This window comes from Propithecus coquereli, unplaced genomic scaffold (assembly GCF_000956105.1).
Source record: "Propithecus coquereli isolate 6110/MARCELLA unplaced genomic scaffold, Pcoq_1.0 Scaffold295, whole genome shotgun sequence".
In the NCBI taxonomy this organism is placed as follows: domain Eukaryota; kingdom Metazoa; phylum Chordata; class Mammalia; order Primates; family Indriidae; genus Propithecus; species Propithecus coquereli.
The window spans coordinates 1,892,805-1,914,359 of NW_012148563.1; the positions used below are offsets into that span (position 1 = coordinate 1,892,805).

At 50.2% G+C, this 21,555-nt stretch overlaps 1 protein-coding gene across 3 annotated transcripts in view; it reads left to right on the forward strand.

Moving 5' to 3' along the window:
* The window catches only part of AGAP1 (ArfGAP with GTPase domain, ankyrin repeat and PH domain 1), a 544,117-nt gene that overhangs the window by 470,832 nt on the left and 51,730 nt on the right, over window positions 1-21,555 (forward strand). For all 3 annotated transcript variants that reach the window (XM_012648855.1, XM_012648858.1, XM_012648856.1), the window contains 3 exons: window positions 4,436-4,590; window positions 7,660-7,750; window positions 13,667-13,889. In XM_012648855.1, coding sequence (XP_012504309.1) covers window positions 4,436-4,590; window positions 7,660-7,750; window positions 13,667-13,889 — 469 coding nt within the window. The remainder of the gene's footprint in view (window positions 1-4,435; window positions 4,591-7,659; window positions 7,751-13,666; window positions 13,890-21,555) is intronic.

The following is a 21,555-nucleotide window of genomic DNA, read 5'->3' on the forward strand; positions in this document are numbered from 1 at the left end:
CATGTATCTCTACTCACATCCCTCTCATTCGCCCTGACAGATACCTTGCTCACTTCAGGTGAGAATTCAAGGTGAATGAGCAGCTCAGAAGACCAAGAAGGGGGCCGGGCGTGGTGGCTCATGCCTGTAATCCTAAGCACTCTGGGAGGCCAAGGCAGGAGGATTGCTCAAGGTCAGGAGTTCGAGACCAGCCTGAGCAAGAGCGAGACCCCGTCTCTACTAAAAAATAGAAAGAAATTAGCTGGACAACTAAAAATATATAGAAAAAATTAGCTAGGCATGGTAGCGCATGCCTGTAGTCCCAGCTACTTGGGAGGCTGAGGCAGGAGGATCACTTGAGCCCAGGAGTTTGAGGTTGCTGTGAGCTAGGCTGACACCACGGCACTCTAGTCTGGACAACAGAGTGAGACTCTGTCTCAAAAAAAAAAAAAAAAAAGAAGACCAAGAGGGGAAGAGTTGCAAGACAGTGGTGATCATCAGCGTCAGACCAGGGAGGAAGAAAACTGAGCAAAAGCCACAGGCCCCAGCTGGTCACTCCTCTGTTGTCTCACAAAGTGAGGTTTCAGCAGGATGGATAGTGGGGCAGGTATCCGAGGGGAGTGGTGGAGAGCTGCATGCACCAGTGCACCCCACTGCTCTGCAGATGCCAGTGACAGGTGAAGGCAGAGGTGACCTCTCAAGGATGGAGTGAAGCCAGGAAGTCTGTAGAAGGGACTGTCAAGTTTGGAACAGAGTGGGAAGTCATTGCCCCATCCAGGTCCCCAGGAAGGTGTGTGGGGACCAGGCAAAGCCCACAGAGAGATACAGGAAAAGAAAAGAATCAGGAACTGAAAAGAGAGACAGAAATGTAGTGACACGGAAGTTACTAGAAAAGGGAATTTGTGTCAAATATAAGGAGAAGCCAGGTGGTGGGATAGACTTTGAGTTGCATGATGAAGCTATAGAGTAGCTATTATAAGGTTGTCCACTTGCAAGAAATGGGTTCTGAGGTTCCTTTGAGCACTTAAATATATTTGTTCCGTGAAGTAGATTTGTCATGTGTAGATAAATTGTGTTTATCTAATTAATAGGGTAAAGCCAAACTGCATTTTAGCAATTTAATTTGAAAGTTTTGTCTTTGCATGCAATACTGAGAGTACACAGTGGAAGATGCCCAGTAGCAGCTACTGCATTGGAAGGAGGCAAAAAATACAGATGTTCCCGTGGCACTTTTCAGATCTCCATTGTGGCACTTTTCAGATCTCCGCTGTTGTGTTCACCACTCTGTGTTCAGTCATCCGCGTGTACGTGCATACCTGCCCCTACCATGCAGAGGCATTCAGGGAGCACGGACTGTCTCCTGCACGCTGGAACCCCTTCCACCCAGCCCGAGCCCGTGCCCATGCAGAGCACATGCAGCTCTTCCCCTTTAGTTCCAAGAGTGTAGCTCGTGACTAGCCAGATGTTCGAACAGGAAGGTTCTATGGTGGACCAGTTGTGTAGAAATTTAACAGGGAAGCTAGAGGTTGTAATTTTTTTCGCTAGAAGGTCCAATAAATCCCGATCAGAGGGAGCTTTCACATGTGCATTTGAATTTCACAGATTTTAAAAAGCGTGAGGCTGTTCAGTAGATCTCCTAATGAAAAAGTGCCACATTCTACCCACAAATTACTGAGTTTTCCTTATGGTCTGACTGTGAATTGGGTAGTCCTTTCCTGCCTCACCTACCAGTTCACTAGGATAGTTTTGCATAAAATACATGAATTGGGGCACTATCTTACAAGAATCCATGCGGAAAAGGTTGTAATTCATAGGATTAGGACATAAAAGCCCATGGATCAAGAAGGCGACCTTTTAAACCACAGGTGCAGTGGCTCAGCCAGTAGCTGCAAGGTGTAATTGTAGGTCAGCCGTGGGAAGACCTGTGTGAAAGTCACAGGGACTTTTTTTTTGTGAAAAGCCCAACAAGTCCCCGACTGTCCAAGGGCATTACTGGGGTGGGGGAGGGGCCTGCAGACACCACCCACCCCCACCTTTCTTTCCACAGCAGGTGGAGCTTTTGCTTCTGCTTAAATACAGGGGTCGTTTGTTCTCTAAACTCAAGAGCTCAATAGGTTGCAGTGAAATTCCTGATAAATCCTCACTTTCTGACCTCCTATCCCCACTCTCCAGAATCAGGAAGCAGGGAGGTTCAGCACACGCAGGGCCCGCACACCTGCAGGCGCGCCGAGCACGCCCTCCGAAGGCTCCTCTCGCGTTCCATGGGGCGCGCCTGGTCGGCCCCTTCCAGGGGTTCGGCCTCAGCGCAGACACCCAAGGGAGGGCTAACCAGACGGCCCAGGGCTTCAGGGGAGCCAGGCCTGCCCCCACGCTTGCATCGCAGAACGTTCCCGCAGCCCCCGAAGAGCCCTCGCGCAGTGGCTGTGACATCTAGGCCTGGGGGAGGCGGTGGAGGCCATGGACCCTCTTGGCAGAGATGACATTTTCAGGCTCGGAGGAGAAACCAAAGGCTTTGCGAATGGGTGTGCCATCTGCCTACCTTGTGGGTGCTGTTCAGAGCAGGTTCCACAGGTTTAGGTCCAACTCACCAGGCATTTAAATTACAAAGCAGCCACAAGGCTTACTTGACACGGAACACAATACACTCCATCCTCCGTATCCACGGCTCCACATCTTCAAGTTTAACCGACCGTGGACCTAAAATATTCAAAAAATTTTTTAAGTGACAATATAATAATAACAGTACAAATAAAAAATGTAGCATAACAGCTATTGACATAGCATTCACATTGTATCACGTGCTATAAGTAGAGATGATTTCAAGTGTACAGGACGATGTGCGTCGGTCATATGCAAATGCCACACCATTACAGCAGGGACTTGAGCATCTGTGAATTTGGTATCTGGGGAGGTCCTGCAATCAATCCTCCCTGAAAACTGGTGGTTGGCTGGGCCATTGCTCTCAGAATACGTTAAGATTTCACAGGAAAGCGGCGTGGCCTGTGTCTGTGGTGATCAGCAGTGGTTGTTTATGGAAACAGTACACTAAGAAGGACGTGAGCATCCGTTCCCGGGCGCTGTCCCCACACCCCGGGCATTGGGCTTGGCAGCATCAGTGGGATCAGGTGGATGGGGTATCTCTCAGCCACGGGCTGGGAGGACTGTGTGTCTAGCGGGACCAAAAGGAATGAGCAGAGGATGGTGGGAGAGGGTTGCGGCTGCCTCGGAGGCAGGAGCAGGAGATGGGATGAGCGAGCGTCCTGGTGTCCGAGGCTACAGAGCACATGTCGAGTAAGGTCCTCCAGAGAGCCGGGCAGGGGCACGTGGCACGTGGAAGCTGGGCTGCGGGCTGAGCCTGGAAGGTCAGAGGTTAGTGCTGTGGACAGGAGCCAGAGGGTGATTGCAGATGACTGAGATCATAAGTAAATGGCGGGGGGGGGGGGGATGATTATCATTGTCAGTAACAGTCGCTCGACAGGTGATGCCAGCGAGTTCACAGGCCAGGGCTTGGAAACTGCTAATCCAATGAGATGCATCTAGAATCCAGCTTAAGATGTCTCAAAGGTGATCTGTGACTGGTTACGCTTTTTGTAAGTGGCAGGGGCTGGGGGCTGGGAGTGGAGACAGGAATGGAGGACGAAGCCCGACATACATTTACAGTGTATCTTCCTCGGACCTCGCCCCGTGTCGACATGAGTTACACACTTTGTTTATCTAGCAGGAAAACACCATGAAGTAGGTGCCTTTTCCTCCATCTTATGGGTGAGGAACACGAGCCTCAGAGTCAAGGGTCTTGTCCAAAGACTCAGACGTGGCAAGTGGTGCCACGGGATGTAAACCCAAGTCCCTCTGTTCCCGTTCCAGACAGTGGCCCCCGAGCAGCTGCCAAGTGCAGGGCCTGCAAATCTCTGGCAAGGCCTTCTGAGTCTCCCGGGATCCCCTGCCCTCTCTCCATGTGGAAGTGGTGGGAATCAAAGGTTTCCTACTATAACAGGTCCTCCGCCATAAAAAACAGAGACTTCTGGCATCCTCTCTGCCACGGTGCATCTGTGGACCTGCCTACGGGCACTTACACGGAAATCAGAGCTGCATCCCGAGATGAGCAGCGCTAACTTACTCTTCATCCCACAGATAAGCATGGGAAGCTCTAAGTCACAAAGTTATTTTCCTGAGTTGCTTTGTCTGTGGCCAACACAGAGACACTGACACCACATGCTGATTGTCATTTTCCCTTGATCCCTGAGCATTGACTGAAACCTGGCTAAGCCGTGGTGGCTTCAGGAGCGTAGGGAGGAGTGTGCATTCAGATCTCTGCTGCCGTAGTCGTCCGGTCCCCGTGTGCCGCCAGCCCCGTGCAGGTGTGATTGAACCCAAGGGCACATTCATGGCAGAACCGGCAGAGGGGCCACTGTCTCAACAGAGCTAAACTCTTCATCCCCACCACTCTGTGTTTCAGAACAAGAAGAAAACTTCGAGTTTATCATTGTGTCCCTCACTGGCCAGACATGGCACTTCGAAGCCACCACCTACGAAGAGCGGGACGCATGGGTCCAGGCCATCGAGAGCCAGATCCTAGCCAGCTTACAGTCCTGCGAGAGCAGCAAGAACAAGGTGAGCCCCCACAGGTCGTGCGAGGGGAGTGGGGACCCGAGTAACACCTCTGGAGGGGAAAGTACATGACGTGGGAATGAACGAGAAGACCCAGCTGTTCTCGGTGAGAGAAAGCACAATAATCGGAAAGATGCACAATGCTTTGTGTCCACGTGTATCACGCCTCGTACGTGTCTCCTCGCTTGACCATGTTTCCGCTGCAGGATAGCCAACGTTAAATCTTTACTCAGTGTTAGATCTCACTCAGCTAATCCCAGGTAGAAAGCACTGACCTTTTGCTGCAGATGATGGAATCTTTTGGACTTCTGTGTCGTATGTGTCCACATTTATTTTTGTATTGGACAGAATACACTCAGGAAAGAGGTTAAGACTTAAAGGAAGCACTCTCATGAACAGTTCTCATCAGTGCCCCAAATTCAAATCCATGCCACGTTGGAAAACCCACTCTTGACGGACACTTAGATGAAAAGGAGATGCACGTGTATGAGCATGCAGGGAGTTTGGGGAAGATAAAACTTCCATTTTCTAAACTACCCACAAAGCCTAGTATGTTTTACTCAATAATTAGAGGTATTAATAATTCTTTTGCAGTTGTTTAGCCAGAAAAAAAAATATTTTAACCTGCGTTTTCTAGGCTACTGCCCAGTGATACTCCTTATACAAAAGTCATTTCTGCCCTCAAGGATTCCTTCAGTTTTATTATTTAATGCTTACATGTTTTTAATCCCTTTGCTGGGACAGTTCAGACTTTTGGAGAACATTTTGATTTTTCCAACTAGAAACCAAGGGAAAGGACGTTGCCCACCAACCTGAAATTTCATTTGTAACCATTTAAAGAAATTTCTGCCAATGGTTTACGTTCAGCCTTATCATTAAGAAGGGAGTCTGTCTTTCAGAAAGATAGAGTGTCTTATTTTATTACCCTCTTTAACCAGGGTAAACCAGACCACAGTCATTATTATTATGATGGAATCTGCTTCCCTTTTTAAAAGATGTTTTATACCCAAAGTAGGGGAACCACGGCCTTTCATTCCGAGCACGCTGGCTTTACAGGGTCACGTCCCCACGCAGCCAGGGCGTGGCTCCTGAGGCGAGCACAGGGCCCTTTCTGGGCTCCCTGTCGATGGGGAGCAACAACACGTGCCTGTCGTCAAAGCAGGGACCTCACTTCTGAACAGGGGCGGGGGCCACGCGTGGCTGCACAGACTATGGGAAAACCACAGTCTCTCACATCAGACTGAATCGATGCCACCTGGGCCTACTGAGGATGACCTGGGACGGCTTCAGACTCACCCAGTCCTTACCCTTGCCGGGCTCTTCCTAGCTCCAGTCTCAGCTGATAGAAACACTGGCCTTCGAATGCCACCCATTGGCTCTCACTTGATAAGCGTGTGACGAGGTGCTGCTTCTCCTGGGACACCTGGTCACCCTGGGCACCTGCTGAGAGGTGTGAGGGCACAAAGCACGTAAAGACTGTCCTCCAGGAGTGGCAGGAGAGCAAAACACGGGCTCAGTTGAGGGCTAGCTCAACGGTATTTCAGCTGCCTGTGGATAATTCAGAATTGATAGCAGGTGTAGACCTAGATAGACAAACCAACTCACCGGCCAACCACAGAAGTTACACAGGTACACAGAGCAGAGATGGAGCAGACAGACATATCCCTCCGTGTGTGCATGTGTGTGTGTACACACGAGTGCACTCCAGACCAATATACGTTGTCAAACATACTTTGAATACTTGGGTGTCTAACTAAAGGAAATTAAAACCCAATAATGCATGATGCTAAGTAGATAGTTGTAATTAATAAATGTGCTACTATGTCGTAAATAATAAATTGTCTCACATCAAATAATTTGATGAGATGATTCAGTTTATGAATAATTCTTACATAAAAATCAAGCTTATTCTAAGTGTCCTCTGAAATTGATCAAATTTTATTTGATCATAATATTAAATTCATATTTAATAAATAAGCCTTAAAAACTGTACATATCCTTTCACCTAGCACCTTGCCTTCCAAGGATCCATCCTTAGTAAATAATTGTGAATGTGTGTGAAAGTCTAGCAGTAAGTGTGTTCCTTCCAGCACTATTTATGATAGACGAAAATTGGAGGCAACCTAAATGCCCGTCAGAGAGAGCTTGGCCAGCAGGTCATCACTAAGTGGAATACTATGCAGCCATTTAAAATGTGGCCGGACACCGTGTGATGACATTGAGTGATAAACAGGTATCATTAGAAGAAAGGGGCAGATTCCCAAGCAGCAATATATGTCATGCTGGCTTCTTTAAAATACATGTATGTGTGTAGATGTGCCTAGAAAAAAGGCTAAAAGAACAGATATCAAAGTTTTAATCATGTTCAACTACAGATGGCCATATCCTAGTTTTTACATTTTTATGTTCTTTTTCCCCCTCTTTGTTTTCTAAACCTGCTGCAATAAGCATATGTTTTTAAAAGCCTTTTTCAAGACCATAAAGTATAAATTTAAGAATCAGTGCCCCCAGCCCACTCACATTTCCCCCTGCCCCCGCTCCCGCGAGTGACTCTGTTGCTGTGGCAACTGAGACAGTCTTCGCATGAAAAGTGACTCTCCCGGCCGAGACGTGTGGTGTGGGTAGGGTTTTCTGACGAGGAGCCGTGAGATATGTCTTACATTGCTGATTAAGCCCTGACCCTTGGCTTATAAACAGATTATTTCTTTCTCATTCTTTAGTCTTCATACCAAGTAGACACGGGGCAGTAAAGGGACGTTAACCAATTACCTTCTCGAGGTGGCGGTGGGTCTCCTGTTCGTTCACAAATCATCCAGAACCTACGTCTCTGCTCATTTCTGGCCGTGTCCATCTCAGCTGATAAATCCCGACACGTGCCGTCCCCCGGTGCGTGATGAGGTCTCCCTCGGTGACGCTCTTCCCTGAAGACAGCAGGAGAGGCGTGATTGAGAAGCTCCCTCGTCCTACGGTTACTCACGACCTGTTTGATTTTCCCCTGACGTTATTAGTAGCTATGTACGTTCCTCCCGGGGCTCTCAGACCTTACATTTGTGTGTCTTGCTCCCTGCCCAGTCCCGACTGACAAGCCAGAGTGAGGCCATGGCCCTGCAGTCGATCCGGAACATCCGCGGGAACTCCCACTGCGTGGACTGCGAGACCCAGAGTAAGTTGCGCGGCGGCAGGGCTCGGGCTCCGGGCGGGAGAAGGACGGTCCCACCTGGCCCGCATTGCAGCAGATCCACATCTGTCTTGTTTGGCAGATAAGGGTTAGCGCCTTTTAGGGAATTAAAGTATTTTCGTTTCGCATTTTATGTTAACACAGTAGCCTCCACGCAAGCCGCATCTGCAGCATGTCTCGGATCCTGATGGGTGGCAGTCACACCCCACGCTCGCACCCTGTGCCGTGTCTAGGAAGCAACCTTCTGCTTAGTCGATGGTCACTAGTTTGTTGTTCCATAAAAAGAGGGTACAGTTGGTTCACTCCTGCCCAAAGATTCTGCTTTTCGTGTTTTTTTAATTTCAAAATCACGTGTTCTGGGTTTTGCCATCAAATGATGTCAAAATCTTTTTTTTTTTAAATCTTAAATTCATTGCACACTGAAGCGTCGGATTGAACTGATGAAGTCCGTAATTACTGCTTTGGACTTTGAGCAACCCGGATTATTTCACGCTTTCTGCCGTCCAGTTCGTAACACTGCTTCCCCTCTGAGAAAGCTGCTCACATCCTTGAGGCTGGGGACTTGCTTTTCGCTCTTTAAACCCCAGCCCTGAGCACAGTGTTGGGGACATTCAGGAAACTTTTCCATTCGATTTTTTGGTTAAGCGGTGTTTGAAGGAGAAGGAACTGCAATTCACACGAGATAAGAGGTTCTGGCAGCAGGCGAGGTGCTCCCGGGAAGCAAACACATGTTACATGGTTGGTCAGCTGTCCTGGAGCCCACGGCCCAATGGCACCCACTGGCCCGGTGACCGTGAGGCCAGGTGCCGTGCAGAGGCCCGTCGGGGCATGGGCGGTGTGGCTCCGAGCAGGCTTCGTGTGCAGCTGACCTGGGAGTGAGGCCGTGGAGGTGGGTGGGACTGTGCGGTGGGCTGGCTGGAGGCCCCGTCCTGAGTAAGGGAGCAGATGCTCAAGCGGGAAAACCAGCTGAAGCCAGTGGGGCTGCAGGTGCTGAGCGAAGGATGTTGAAGCTTTGTTCCTCACTCGTAAGCACAGGGAAGTCCTTAGAGCCTCAGAGCAAGGAGAGGTTCCTGAGCCGTGCTTGGGGAGAGCCTGGGAGAGAGGCAGAGCGAGGAGGGCTGGCTCACCCCACAGGAGGGAGGTTCCCCAGGGAAGGGAGGGAAGGGAAGCGCCGCTCCGAGGCCCGCGCAGGGGCAGGGCAGGGAGGCAGGGGAGAGACCCGGAGTCTGTCTGCGGCTGCCACAGAGGCCTGTCCTGCGGGCGAGGGATGGGGTTTCATCTCCCAGTATCTTGAGGTACTTCTTTAAAGTATCTTCTTTGGTTTGAACTTCTAAATTTTACTTCATATGTGTGGCGAAATGGAGTTAGAAGAGAAAAGCAGTTATTTGAAGTGTGTTTTTATCAAAAAGTTTTCAAAGTAAGAGCTTTTTTAGAAGCACAAAATCTGAGAAATGTTAGGACCTCCATTAAGGGAAACATCTGCAGTTTTTTCCACTGTACGTCCAAAGATTCCTTTAAAAGGAACGAGTCCGTGGCTTACGGGAACCACGGTATGTGGCGAATTAGAGGTCGCGGGTCCCATCGGGGTGAGAGTGCAGGTGCCGAGGGTAGAGAGGAGGGCGGTGGGAAAGGGAGGCCAGCTGGGGGGAGGCTATGGGGACAGTTTATTTAGCATGAGACCATGTCACGTGGGCAGGTGTACAGAGTCGAGGGGAAAAGACAGAGTGTGACAATTCAGGAGAAAAAGGAGATGACAAGCGTACATTTGTTACACTTAGCGTTGTCCATGTCAGGCCTGTACCCGTGGGCCCCAGGCCGGCACACAGGCGGGGACTGGCCCCCCACCACCACGACAACCCCCCAAAGCCTACAGCAGGAGCACATCCAGCCTCTCATTTCTTCAGCCCGACCCACAGATTAACCTCCGTCCCGGTATCCTCGGGGTCCCTGCCCCAGTGCCACCTCTCAGAGAGCCTTCCCTGGCCGCCAGGTCTGACGTTGCGCATCCCTATGTTCTGCTCCCTGGTGGCCCCTGGCTCTGATGTGTCTTGCGGTTTTCTTATTTCTTGTTGCTCTGCCCCTGTTGCTCTACCCTCATCCTGCATTTCCGCGGGCAGCGATTTCTCCATTTTCGCTGCCGTATCCCCAGAAGCTGGTGCGTTGACACTGGTTGAACACGTGAAGGAACAGGTGTAAGTACGGCCAACACCTAACACCGTACGTCCCGTGTGACAGTCACGGCTCTAAGTACCTCAGCTTTTAGTCCTCATGACAAGCCCTTGGGGATGGGCATTGTTGGCCTCATTTCTCAGGGGGAGCTGAGGCCCAGAGAGGGAAGGAGACGTGCAAGGGGCAGGCAAAGGCAGAAAGGCCGGTGACAGCACACGCCCCACGTGGAGGCCCCAGAGGGCAGGGACCCCAGGGCTGTAGAGTCACCGCACAGGAAAAGGGCTGGAGCTAGAGAGGGAGGCAGGAGACGGTCCAGGGCTTCGGGGCCGTGCTAGGGGGCTGGGGCCAGCCAGGCTGAGGTTCTAGCCCCGGTGCCGAGACATGGTGGAGCATCCCAGTGAAATTCAAGGCGTGGAGGGGAAATTGCAGCTAGCGATGCTTAGGTAGCAGTTGCTAATCCGTCATGGTCCTCCGCCTGCTGGAGCAGAAGCCCCAGGCCCTACCCGCCTGGCGTAAGCTCCAGTCTCAGCTGCGTCCCAGTAGGCAGGGCAGTGGTGAGCCCGGGGCATGGCAGCTCTTCCGCCCTCAACACGTTTGCTTTCATGGACAGCTGAGTCCTGTCGCTCGAGCATGTCCCACGCGTGAGTGTCCGCCTTCAGATCTGGGCCAGGACCGTCTAGGCCTGCGCTGAGCTCAGAACAAGGGGTCAGCATGACTGGGCTGTCATGTCCGGACCATAACCCACAGCCGTGTAGAGGCCAGGGGTCTAGGTCGGAACCACATGAGAGGTTCTTGCAGCAGTTCCGGCGAGCGGCAGTAGGATCCCGGTGTAAGCAGTGACAGTGGGGACAGTGGGTAAGAGCGTTCACCACAGTGCTCTGTGGTGGGCTGCGGCGGGGATGTCAGGGAAGAGGAGGGGGGTGCAGTGGGGGTGGGGGAAGGTGGAGGATGCTGAGTTCAGCATTGACTTAGCTGAAAATACACCAGCTTGGTGTCCCCTGGGTCCGTACTGATACCTCTTGGGAATGCTCCTGTGACACATGGGCCTCCCCACGCCTCGGGCACTGGCACTAACCACAGGGCCCACTCCCCTCTTGGAAGGTCGGTCCCCCAGTGTGGGTCTGAGCATTTCCAGGTGTTTGCCGGCACCCTGGCGTGAATGGACACGAGGCCTTGGCTGATGTCGCTGACAGCAAGGGTGCAGCCCCACGGTCAGACTGAAGCCCTTTGCCGCTCCCCAGTAAACTTTGCCCCACGCTGGCCACCCTCGCTTCCCAGTGGCCCCTTAGACGTGTTCCCTGCCTTAGTCCAGCTACTCTTTCACTCACCTGGAAACCACGTGCCGTGGCCATCCCTGAGGACACAGAGCAAACGAGAACGCGTTCTCCAGCTGGGCCCCTGCCCTTCCTCAGGGAGCACAGCACCCTCCATGTTGGGTCTCCCGGGCAGAGCACAGCTGCCGAGAGACCATCAGCAGGGGGACCTTGCTTCTCTGCATGGGGCAGGCGGCGGGTGAGGAGGACCTCCGTAGGGAGGAAGGCTTCGGCTGAGGCCAAGAGATGAGTAGAAGTGGACCGGGCAGAGGGCTGGGGGTCCAGACAGAGGAGGGGCATCATGCACTGGGGGGTTGAGGAACTGCCGGTGCTCACATGAGACAAGCTGAGGAAGGGCGTTTGGTTCCAGTCTTGCCAGGAGGGACTTTGGACTTGATCTGAATGGTATACAGCAGCCATGGGTGGCTTTTGAGCAGGGACATGACAGGGACATGGTCAGATGTACTGTGTGTGACGGGCCCCTGGCTGCCACGTGGAGACTGGTCTGCAGGGAGGTGAGGCTGTTGCACCCCTATGGGGAAGGTGGCAAGGACCAGGGAGGGCACAGTAGGTGGAAGATGAAAGGGTTGGATTTGAGAGAGCCAGAGAGTGCTATGGTCAGACGTGGGATGACAGAAGAACTCAGGTGGGTCCCCAGGGCCCTGGCTGGAATAGCTGGGCGAGGGCAGGTACCATTTGCTGGCAGGAGAATTCAGGGCGAAGCGTGGACGGGCATCTGCAAGGTGCCAGATGGAAACGCATGTGGTAACTACTGTAGCTCGGGGGTGAGGAGGAGGTGGAGCGGCGGGCAGCTGTTAGCACTGAGGGTAAGCGAAGCTGTGGGTGGGGTGGAGTGTGCCTGAAAGAAAGTATAGAGGCAGAAGACAGGACCCTGCAGGACCCTGGGTAAGGGGCAGATTCAGGAGGAAGAGCTGGGGGAGAGATCAGGATGGAGCAACCAGAAGAGAGGGAGAAAGAGCCAGAGAGGCTGTCGGCATCGAGTCAGTGTCGTGAGGAGGGAAGCAGGCAGCGGGCCCCATCAGAGGTCAAGTGACATGACGGCCAGAGGGTGCCCCAGGTTTAGCCCTGGAGGGGCTGGTGCCTCGCTGCCCGTGTCCGTGTCTTGTGGTCGGGTGGAGGTGGGGGCCAGGCTGTGCGTGACCAGGAGTGGCGGCAGCAGCGGGCTGGTGGGGAAGCTGGCTGTGCGGGGTGTGGACGCCAGGCGAGAGCCCTGGGGAGGGGAGGTTCGTGCAAGCTGTTTGCCACACCTCCCTCCTCCCTAAATATGTCTCAGATGTTAAATAATCGCTGGTTTTCTGATTTCTGATGAACCGGCATAAGGCCATTCCCAGTCATCTGCCATTTGTAGAACAAAGGATGTCTCTCCCAGTGAGTCAAATGCGACATCAGCTACCTGGTGTTCTGTGGACTCTTCAAGTGTACCTGAAGTAAACACTGACTTCCCCTACATGAGTAAGCCTTGTTTGCTCCTGTCCGTGGGGAAAGCCACTGACTATCCAGGGCAACCCCATCTTTGCAGATCAGCTATAGATTCTAGCACAAGGTGAACCCTGAGCCCCAGTTCTTGGTCCTCTGATGATGCCAGATGGTTTCACACAGCAAATGGTCTGGTTCCCGGGTCCCGATGCCATTCTCTCAACTCCTTTGTCATCCCGCACAGTCCTGTGCCTGTCTAACATGGCAGCCTGCAGCACAGTACCACTCGTTCTGTAAGTCAGGGCTGGTGGAGCCGGGTGGTGACCTGAGCAGAGGACCCCGCCCGCCATTGCCAGCAGCGAAGGACCGAGAACTGGGCAGGAGTTGCTTCAGTAGCGATCCTCAAATAAGATGGCTGAAAACCGTATTCTTCATTGTGGCGTGCCTCTCCTCCATCTTTGAAATTCGCAGACATGCCCATTGTGAGCCTCATAAAAACTTGGATGTGCCCATGGAGGTGGTCTTGAAAGACACTATGGCTTGGGGAACGGCCAAAGCCGCGGTGTCACCCAGCTGTCCCTCACACCCCCTCCTGCTCCCTCCCACCAGCAGCTGTCCACAGTGGATGCCAAGTCACGTGGGACTTTTTCCATGTATGTCAGCGCTCTCCGGGTGAATGTGCTGTTCGTGTGTGGAAAGTACACTTTTCTGTCCAAACCGACATTTGCAATTGTTCCTTGTGTGGGAAATCCCAAGGCTTTGGCTTAAGCCACATTTTTTTGACATTACTACCAACCAGCAAATCTTTCAAGACACCTCGAGCAGCACTGAGTACTGGCCAGGGAGCCTTTTCAAGCCGCGCGGTTCTGGGGAGGGCTCGCCGGATGTGCAGTTGAACTGATGGGTGGTTTCGTTTCCGGGGACAGCTGCAATGAGTGATGATGGTCTGAAGGCAATTGGCGGTCCGTTCCTCTTCCCATAGATCCCAACTGGGCCAGTCTGAACTTGGGCGCCCTCATGTGCATCGAGTGCTCGGGGATCCACCGGAATCTTGGCACCCACCTTTCCCGAGTCCGATCTCTGGACCTCGACGACTGGCCGATCGAACTCATCAAGGTGATGTCGTCCATCGGGAACGAGCTGGCGAACAGCGTCTGGGAAGAGGGCAGCCAGGGGCGGACGAAACCCTCGTTAGACTCCACCAGGTAGGAACGTTGGAAGATGTGTGGCTCTGGGTACGTTTTGCCAACAATTAGACAACTGGAAATGACCTTAATGACAGCCACAGTGGGAATGGTCCTGGCAACCTGTAGGAATGCCGGTTAGCCCAGCATGGAAATGTCTATATTTAAAATTGGTCTTAAGCAGACGTGGATAATTCAAACTCTTTAATTTTTTATGTTTGTTTTTAGGCCTTGGGGATTTCTTTCCCCCTCTTAGAAATGTATTAAGCTTCTAACCTTATGAATATATTACTTTAATTAATACATTTCTAATAGGCATAAGCTGTGCTGTTAACACTAATGATGAATTTTTGATTCTTTAATTTTGTTATTCTTCAATCTTTGATAAGCATCTGTTCCATTGGTCCCCCGTCCCCCACCAACAAGTGACTTTATGGTAACAAAATATATTTTATTTTCTAAAATATATTTCTAACACATTTAATGAACCAAGTTCAGCATAATGTATGGTGACTCCTCATTAATGTTAATTGTTACCCAGTGTAAAAAACGCATTTATTTTGAGGCCATTTAGTTTCTCATTTTTCATTTACAGCTATTATAAACCGTTTTTGAGTACACATACATATTTAATGTTCCTAAGAGGTGATAAAATGGCGTGTCTTCAGAGAAGGCGTATTTCACAGCGGCGGGACGGGCCGTTTCATCTCTGTAGTTGTCTAAGGCACGCGGCTCCCAGGGCCACTCAGGTGCTGTGTGTGCTCTGTCTCCCGCACGGGAGGGGGTCTGAGGTTTGCTTTCGTGTTCACCTCCCAGGTGTGTGAAGAGATGCAGGGAGAGGAGATGTCTCCCATCATTAGCACTTTTTAAGATGGCTCTGGTTTGTTTTGCTGGGGATGAAATCAAAAGCAAGTTCAACTGGTGATGTTCTCGCTAAGCCAGAGAAACCGGTCTCTACCGCTGAGCAGCAACATGAGAAGAGTTGGTGACTTTAATTCATTAACACTGAAAAATGAATTTGTGGTGCCACCTTTGGTTCACTTTAGAGAATGAGGCTGACGGATTATTAATCTTGCTCTTTATTAGGTACCTTGTGGGGAGGGGGAGGGGAACGGGAGAGGTGCACAGAGTGTATTTGTTTAAAATTGTGTGGGTTTTATATGCAAGCTCTTTATAAGTTACACTGTATAATGGAAATATGGGTCACTGTCTCACAAACTGAAGAAATGATACACTTTAAAAATTATTTCTCTTGATTAGTTTAACACTAACATAGAAAGCAGCTGAGTCATCCAACTATGAGCATTCTAAAAAGATTAATTCACGTTTTTTTTCATAGATGTATCACTGAAGGATATTTGGGTCTGAAAATAAAAAATGATAGGTAATTAGATTGAGTTTAATGTAGGAATGCAAAAAACACTGAAATAAGTTAGAAAAAATTAACTATGCATCTTACTGTTGATGTATAAAAGAAACACATACCTTATTTTTAGTGTCATGAAGTAGAAAAGTTTGATCCATTAAAATTACAAACTAGAATGATTAAAAACGATGATGCAGGTTAATTTTTTAACTGATAGATATTTTATGTTAATTTTATTTTCATTCATAACTGAAGCCTGCACAGGTGTTTGACAGTTCTAATTTGTGTATTCGAATTAAGCTCTTGGGTGCACAACTTTCTCTTCCATCTGGTCTTGCGTACATCACATCTTTACATTTTAGAGACATATTTCAGAATCTTCCTTTCTCACACATGGAGTGTTTGCAGTTAAGTCCGTCTTTTCTCTGTCACACTGGCTTTCCTAAAAAGCCATTCTGAGTGGTAATTCCCCTCCAAATGGTGATGGTGATGTGGTTACGAGCGATTTCCGAAGGTAACTTTTGGGTTTCCAAATTCTCTTCTCTTCTAACAAGGTAAACATGTATAAGAATCGAATGTTTCTGTGCATCCTTCAGTAATTCTCTCAGGGAGTTTTGTTTTTAATTAAAATCAGCAAATATTCATTGAGCACTTTCTCATAGGGAAGAAACGATAAGTGATGATTATGAACTCTGCAGTGATTGGTGAACGTTCTCAGGGCCAGGGGAGGCTGCCAGGGCTTGGTAGAATTCAGAGAGCGGAGGGACGCTTACGGTAGGTACATCTCACTGCAGAAATGGCATCTGAAATGGACTCTAAAATAGGGACGATTTCCAAGGTGCGGGGAGCGGAAGCATGTCGGAGGATGGGCACGGCCTAGGCAAAGGCAGGAACAGAGTGGAACAGCTGGGGGGACCATGCACGTAGCAAGTCCCTCACCGTGGGGCTGGACCCTCCATGAATGAGGAGGAGCTGGGCTGGGCGAGGCCCTGGGAGGGCCTTTGAGCCAGGGGCGGTATCATGGGAGCCACCCTGGGGGTGGTGGAAGGGGAGTGGCTTGGTCTGTTGATGTGTTCTGATGGCCGCCTGTTCCCTAGAGGACTAATGGCAGCCAGCAAGGTCACTGGAAGGGACAGAGACAAGAGGCAGGAGGCCAGTTTGAAAGGCTGTGGTCCTGGTGGAACATGTAGGAGCCCTGGATACACTGTCAACAGCAAAAAACAACTCGGCCTAACTGAATAGTAGTGATTCAAGCACTGTCACCGTCACCGCCTCCTGCACTCGCCCTAAACAGAGACGGAGAACTGAAAGTCCTGGCTAGCGTTTCCGGGAGGAATTCCGGCCATGGTGTGAGAATGGATCTCTAGTGGGATCGGGCCTCTCTAAGCCACTCCCGCCCCTCCCCACCTTTAGTCTTGCCGCAGAACCTGTGATTGTTAGTAGAAACAGCTGGAAGGTTGTTTTAATGTGGCCCTGAGGTAATACCAAAAAGAAATATTTTAATAAGTTTTTGTCTCTATCCAAGGAAAAGCCAAGTGCAGTATATTCAGTCTAATTCTTGGAAAAAAGGCACAGCTGTTTTCCCGAGGAGCCCTAGTCCATTCCATCTTGTTCAGAAGATTCATTCTGACAGTGGAATACAATTAGAAATGTGCCATGCCGAACACACACGCACACGCACACGCAAGACCATGGGGACGTGGAACACAGCAGATCTTCCTCCAAAGAAACAACCAGTCCCCAAACCACCATGTATTGGAGTCACCCAGACCTGCAGGCCAGCGAGGGAAACAGGCGCCTTTGAACAGCTGGCTGGCCTTCTGCTTGTTGTCCCCGCACCCCTGATTAGGGCAGCTTCGGACGGCTTATAATTGGTTCCAGCGATTCTCAGCCGCCCTGAGAACTGCCGTTCAAACTTGAGCAGCACTGTGATCAATCGAAGCTGACGGCGGCTGAAGCAGTATTGACTTCCCATTCCTAAACAGGGGAATCATTAGTCAAGAAAAGCATCTTTTAATTACTCCTAGGAACGGGAAAAAAAAAACTTTTTGGATGGATTCTGCAACAACTGCCATTTTTTCCAGCACATTCGATATAAAATTTATTGTCGCAGGAGGAGGGGAGAGGGTGCCCTTTGTCCCCTGCTGTAATGGGGGTTTAATTTGGAGAAAACAGCACATTAGGGGAGAGATCGATGCTGTAACAATTAACTACATCTGGGGTGGAATCAGAATTCCCCTCTCTAATTGCTATTGATACCATTTAAGCACACACTTAAAATATTGATTTGAAGTGAGAATGTAGAAGTGGTGTAGAGGTAGTGACGGTGGACAGAATTAACTAGATTCTAGGGGTGTAAGGAGGGGTGCAGTTTGCTGTCCGTGGGGCCAGGACCTGGCGACACGCAGCTTGTGCCTTTGTGTGTTGTGTGTTCCATACCATAGTGTGCTGTAGAAAGTCCAGCAGCTGGGCCTGGCCTCGCCAGGCTGGCAGGCCTGTGGGTTCCAGGGTCAGGACACATGGTGTCCCCGTAGGGAGAAGTCCCCAAGCGCCTTCGTGACCCTTTCAAATGCGAAAATAATCAGCTCAGAGGTAAAGACGGTACAACAGTCAAGTGAGCATTGTCTGAGTGAATGAAGAATTGGGCAAGCAAACGAGTGAAAGCCGGGACTGCCTATCCTGGAACCCACGTCAGTGCTCCTGTTACATCAGGGCGTCGGGATCCCTCGTGTGCTCATGAGCAAAACTGGGGCTCTGACATTCGTGGCACCAGCGAAGCCATCTTGACAAACCTGGCTGTGCGTCCAACCCCCCTCGCCACACAGCGGTGTTTCGGGGCTGCATGGCAGCGCCGCAGCCGATGTTCCTTATTGTCATCCCGTTTTGCTCAGAAGCTTTTTGGATCGACTGTGCTGAACACAGTGTCCTACAGGATGGGCAGAGCCCCCTGGTGCCGCGTGCCTCTTGGCAGAAACCGCACTCGCCTGAGCTGTGCTGTTCTCCCTTCATCTCCCACCTCTGCTCGGGGTCAAGGCGTCTGGCCTACGAGGTTCTGCCAGGACTAGTTGCTGTTTGCATTTTGGCAGGGGCAACCTGTTTACATGGCGGTTTGGGTGCCTGCTGCTTTGGGCCAGGCAATCAAAGGGACCTGGGAGTGGGGAACTGTGTTTTCAATTCCGTGAAAGAGCTCTTGAGAGAAGCTCTAAGCGCAACTGAAGTCACCCATTACCTCTTTGATGCCTCTTGGAAGGGAACCGAGTTTGCTGATTTAGTACGCATTCTTTTCCCCTTTTTAGTATCCTTTTTCTTTTTTTTTATTTGTAAGTTCGTCCCCGTGCCTAAACTCCCTTCTTGCCTCCAACCTATAAAAAGATGTCGCCTCCGATAGGAAGATGTGGGGCCCGACATCAGAAACCTGCGTGGGAGAGACTGGCCGTGCACTTCCAGATGGAACAAGTCTGCCCAGTGATGTGAGTTCCGTCCCTTTTTGATTCCGGAACTCCACTTTCATCTTATTTATGCGCATGGAGATATTGATAAAGGGGAAATGTATCCAAACTGAAAATAATTGGATCCCTGCAGCTATCTCTGAGATATTAAAAGCAGTACCACTTGGCTGTGTCTTTGTCTTGTTAGGTTTGATCATAAGATCACAATATAGTAATCTCAGGCTCAAATTTCTGGCATAAAGATGCACTGTTCCAAATGTGGCCTCGGGGGACATGACTGCCCACACAGCCCCAGGATTGTCTCATCTTATTATTTTTCAACAGTTCTTGGCCTGCTGAGGTCAATGTTTTGTCTCTTTTGAGTGTTCCTCTATGCTTGACACCTTTTCCTATTTTCTTTCTTTAAAAAAAAAAAAAAATGGGGAGGGGGAGAAATAGGGGAAAAAAATAAAAAAGGACTTTGCTGTGATGACCAGTCCATCTGCGGTTGGGTGGCATCTGCTCCCCACATGTCACTTCCCTCATTAACAAGCAATTGAATTAATTAAATGCTACTCAGAACACGCATAACAAGCTACCGGCAGTGTCCAAATTAGCACTGATAATCAAGGATGATTTCCTTTATTATCCTGCTAAGTGGTGTGCAGACTCTGATCTCCCTGTCTGCCCTCATCTATTTACATACCCCCAGCTCCTGCCTTTGGAAGCGGAGGTTATCTTACCTAGTTAATTTGCCACGATCACCGAGCATGGCGGATTGATGCCCTGCCCCCGCCGCCACCGCCAAGCGCGGCCCCCTCCCCGCCGGCCCTCCCCCAGCCCCAGCCTTTGTATCTCAAGCTCACTGATAAATTAAAGGCCACCCCTGTGGTCTCTCAAGTGAGTAATAGAGGCAGAAATTTCATTTTGCAACTGGCTGATTTAATGATCCAAAGGGTAATTAATGGCCTGATTATCTTAATGTTAAATATGTCCGGCAGCAATTACTGTGACCTCCCGCTTGTCAAGGTCCGGGCTGTGCTCTTCTTTCAATTAAGTTCTCTGGGGCTTAATGGTATGAATAAACTCCTCTGATTCTATCATCCCGGACGCAGAGGGTTCAGGGAGCTGGGGGCTCGTTTGGAGTTTTAATCAGCCTGTCTTCGACTCCGGCGATCAGAGTTAACAATTATAACAAGGACAGTTTAACTTTCTTCTTCCCTGTGCAGCGCCCACCTCCCCCCCCCACACGCACACTTTTTTGTTAGGTTTTATTTATGTTCATGTGTGTGTTTGAGTGCTCCGAGGGTGAATTCTGTTTGTGGAGGGAGCCGCGTGCTCCGTGAGGCTCGTCTCTTCCAATATAAATTATCATGTGAATGCCGTGGTTTTTCTGTTTGACAGGCTTAATTAATTGGCAGGAGCCCCCGAAAATGACAGTGCCACTAATTGCAACTCAAAGTGAATTTCTGTCACCGTGGCATGCCTGTCAGCGGGCATGCCCTGGACCCAGCTACAGAGCGGGTCCACCCTCCCGGTTTCCCATCCAGGCGGGGACTGTGCAGTCCTGCCCGAGCCATGACAGTGGCAGACTCCTCCGAGGAGCTGTGGGTGTGCAGGCAGGCCGTCTGCTCGCAGCGCAGGAGTGACATTTACTGCCAATAAAGTTTATACATCCTCAGCTCTGCAAACGCAACAGCTGCTCAGGGACCTCCATTTTTACTTAAGATATTTTAGCAACTTCTCTTAGCAAGCCAAGTTGGAATCAGACTGAGAGAACCATAACTCACTTAGCAACCTTTCATGACTGGATGGTCCTCATTAGCACATTGCTAAATACGCTTGCGTTTACTAGAGCTCTGGGCCCAGATCAGAAATATTCTACTATAAATATTAAGCCAATTAGGAAAATGTACAAATGAGAAGTGCATTAACACTGCCTTGAAAATAATACCTATAGATTACAGTTGACAACAGATACAGCAATTTATCCAGTAAACCGTAGTCGGGGAGCTTGGTGGGAATTCACGCTCGGCTGCGATACTTTTGGATTAAGTTCTCCATATAGACCAGCTCTAATTACAAGAAAGGTGATTTTAAGAAGACTCTCCATAAGGTTAAGCATAATGGGGCCCTCTTTTTAAAGGATAACTATACCTACACACGTCTTTGAACCAGATGGGCAAAATGGTGCCGTCAGTATACTATGCTGCCTGCCACACATGAACCCGGTTATTTATTTGATCCTGCAGGAAACCAATGTGTGCTGGGAGCCAGCATTGCTACCAGAGAGCTGTCTCGGGTTGAATATCATTTAGTCTCTGAAATCTAGCCATGGTGACGATTAAGGAGTTTCTGATTTTTAAGAATTTTTATTGCCACTGGTAGAGGAGAGTGCAGGTCCTCAGCAAGTATCAGCTGTCTGCTAGGTGCCCTGACCACGTCTGAGCCTGTTCCTACTTGTGAGAATAGATGAGGGAATGGAATAGAAGGATTAACCTTTTTAGGCTTGAATTATATAAATTGCTGCCTCTATTTTGATTTCTCCAACAGTAGAGCATTTTCCAAAGTGCCATTTCTTTCGGTGGTGTTTGGATTATTTCAAAACTCTCTGTCCTCTAAGGAACCTTCCTCTTTGTCTGTCACAATGGAGAGGGAGACGCACACAGGTTCGCAGTGTGCTTTTCCTTAGCATGGAGCCAGCCCACGGGTCGTGACTATCCCCACTTTCCATAGGAGGAGGATGAGGAGTTGAGATCCTTCGGTTGTGTGCCAGGGCCACACGGGAGCATGGGACAGACTGCTGGAACCAGGGTCTGCCTCCAGATGCCCCTCGGCCGCCTGCTGCTCCTGGCCCATCTCAGCGCAGCGTCTCATGGCCAAAGCCCATGTC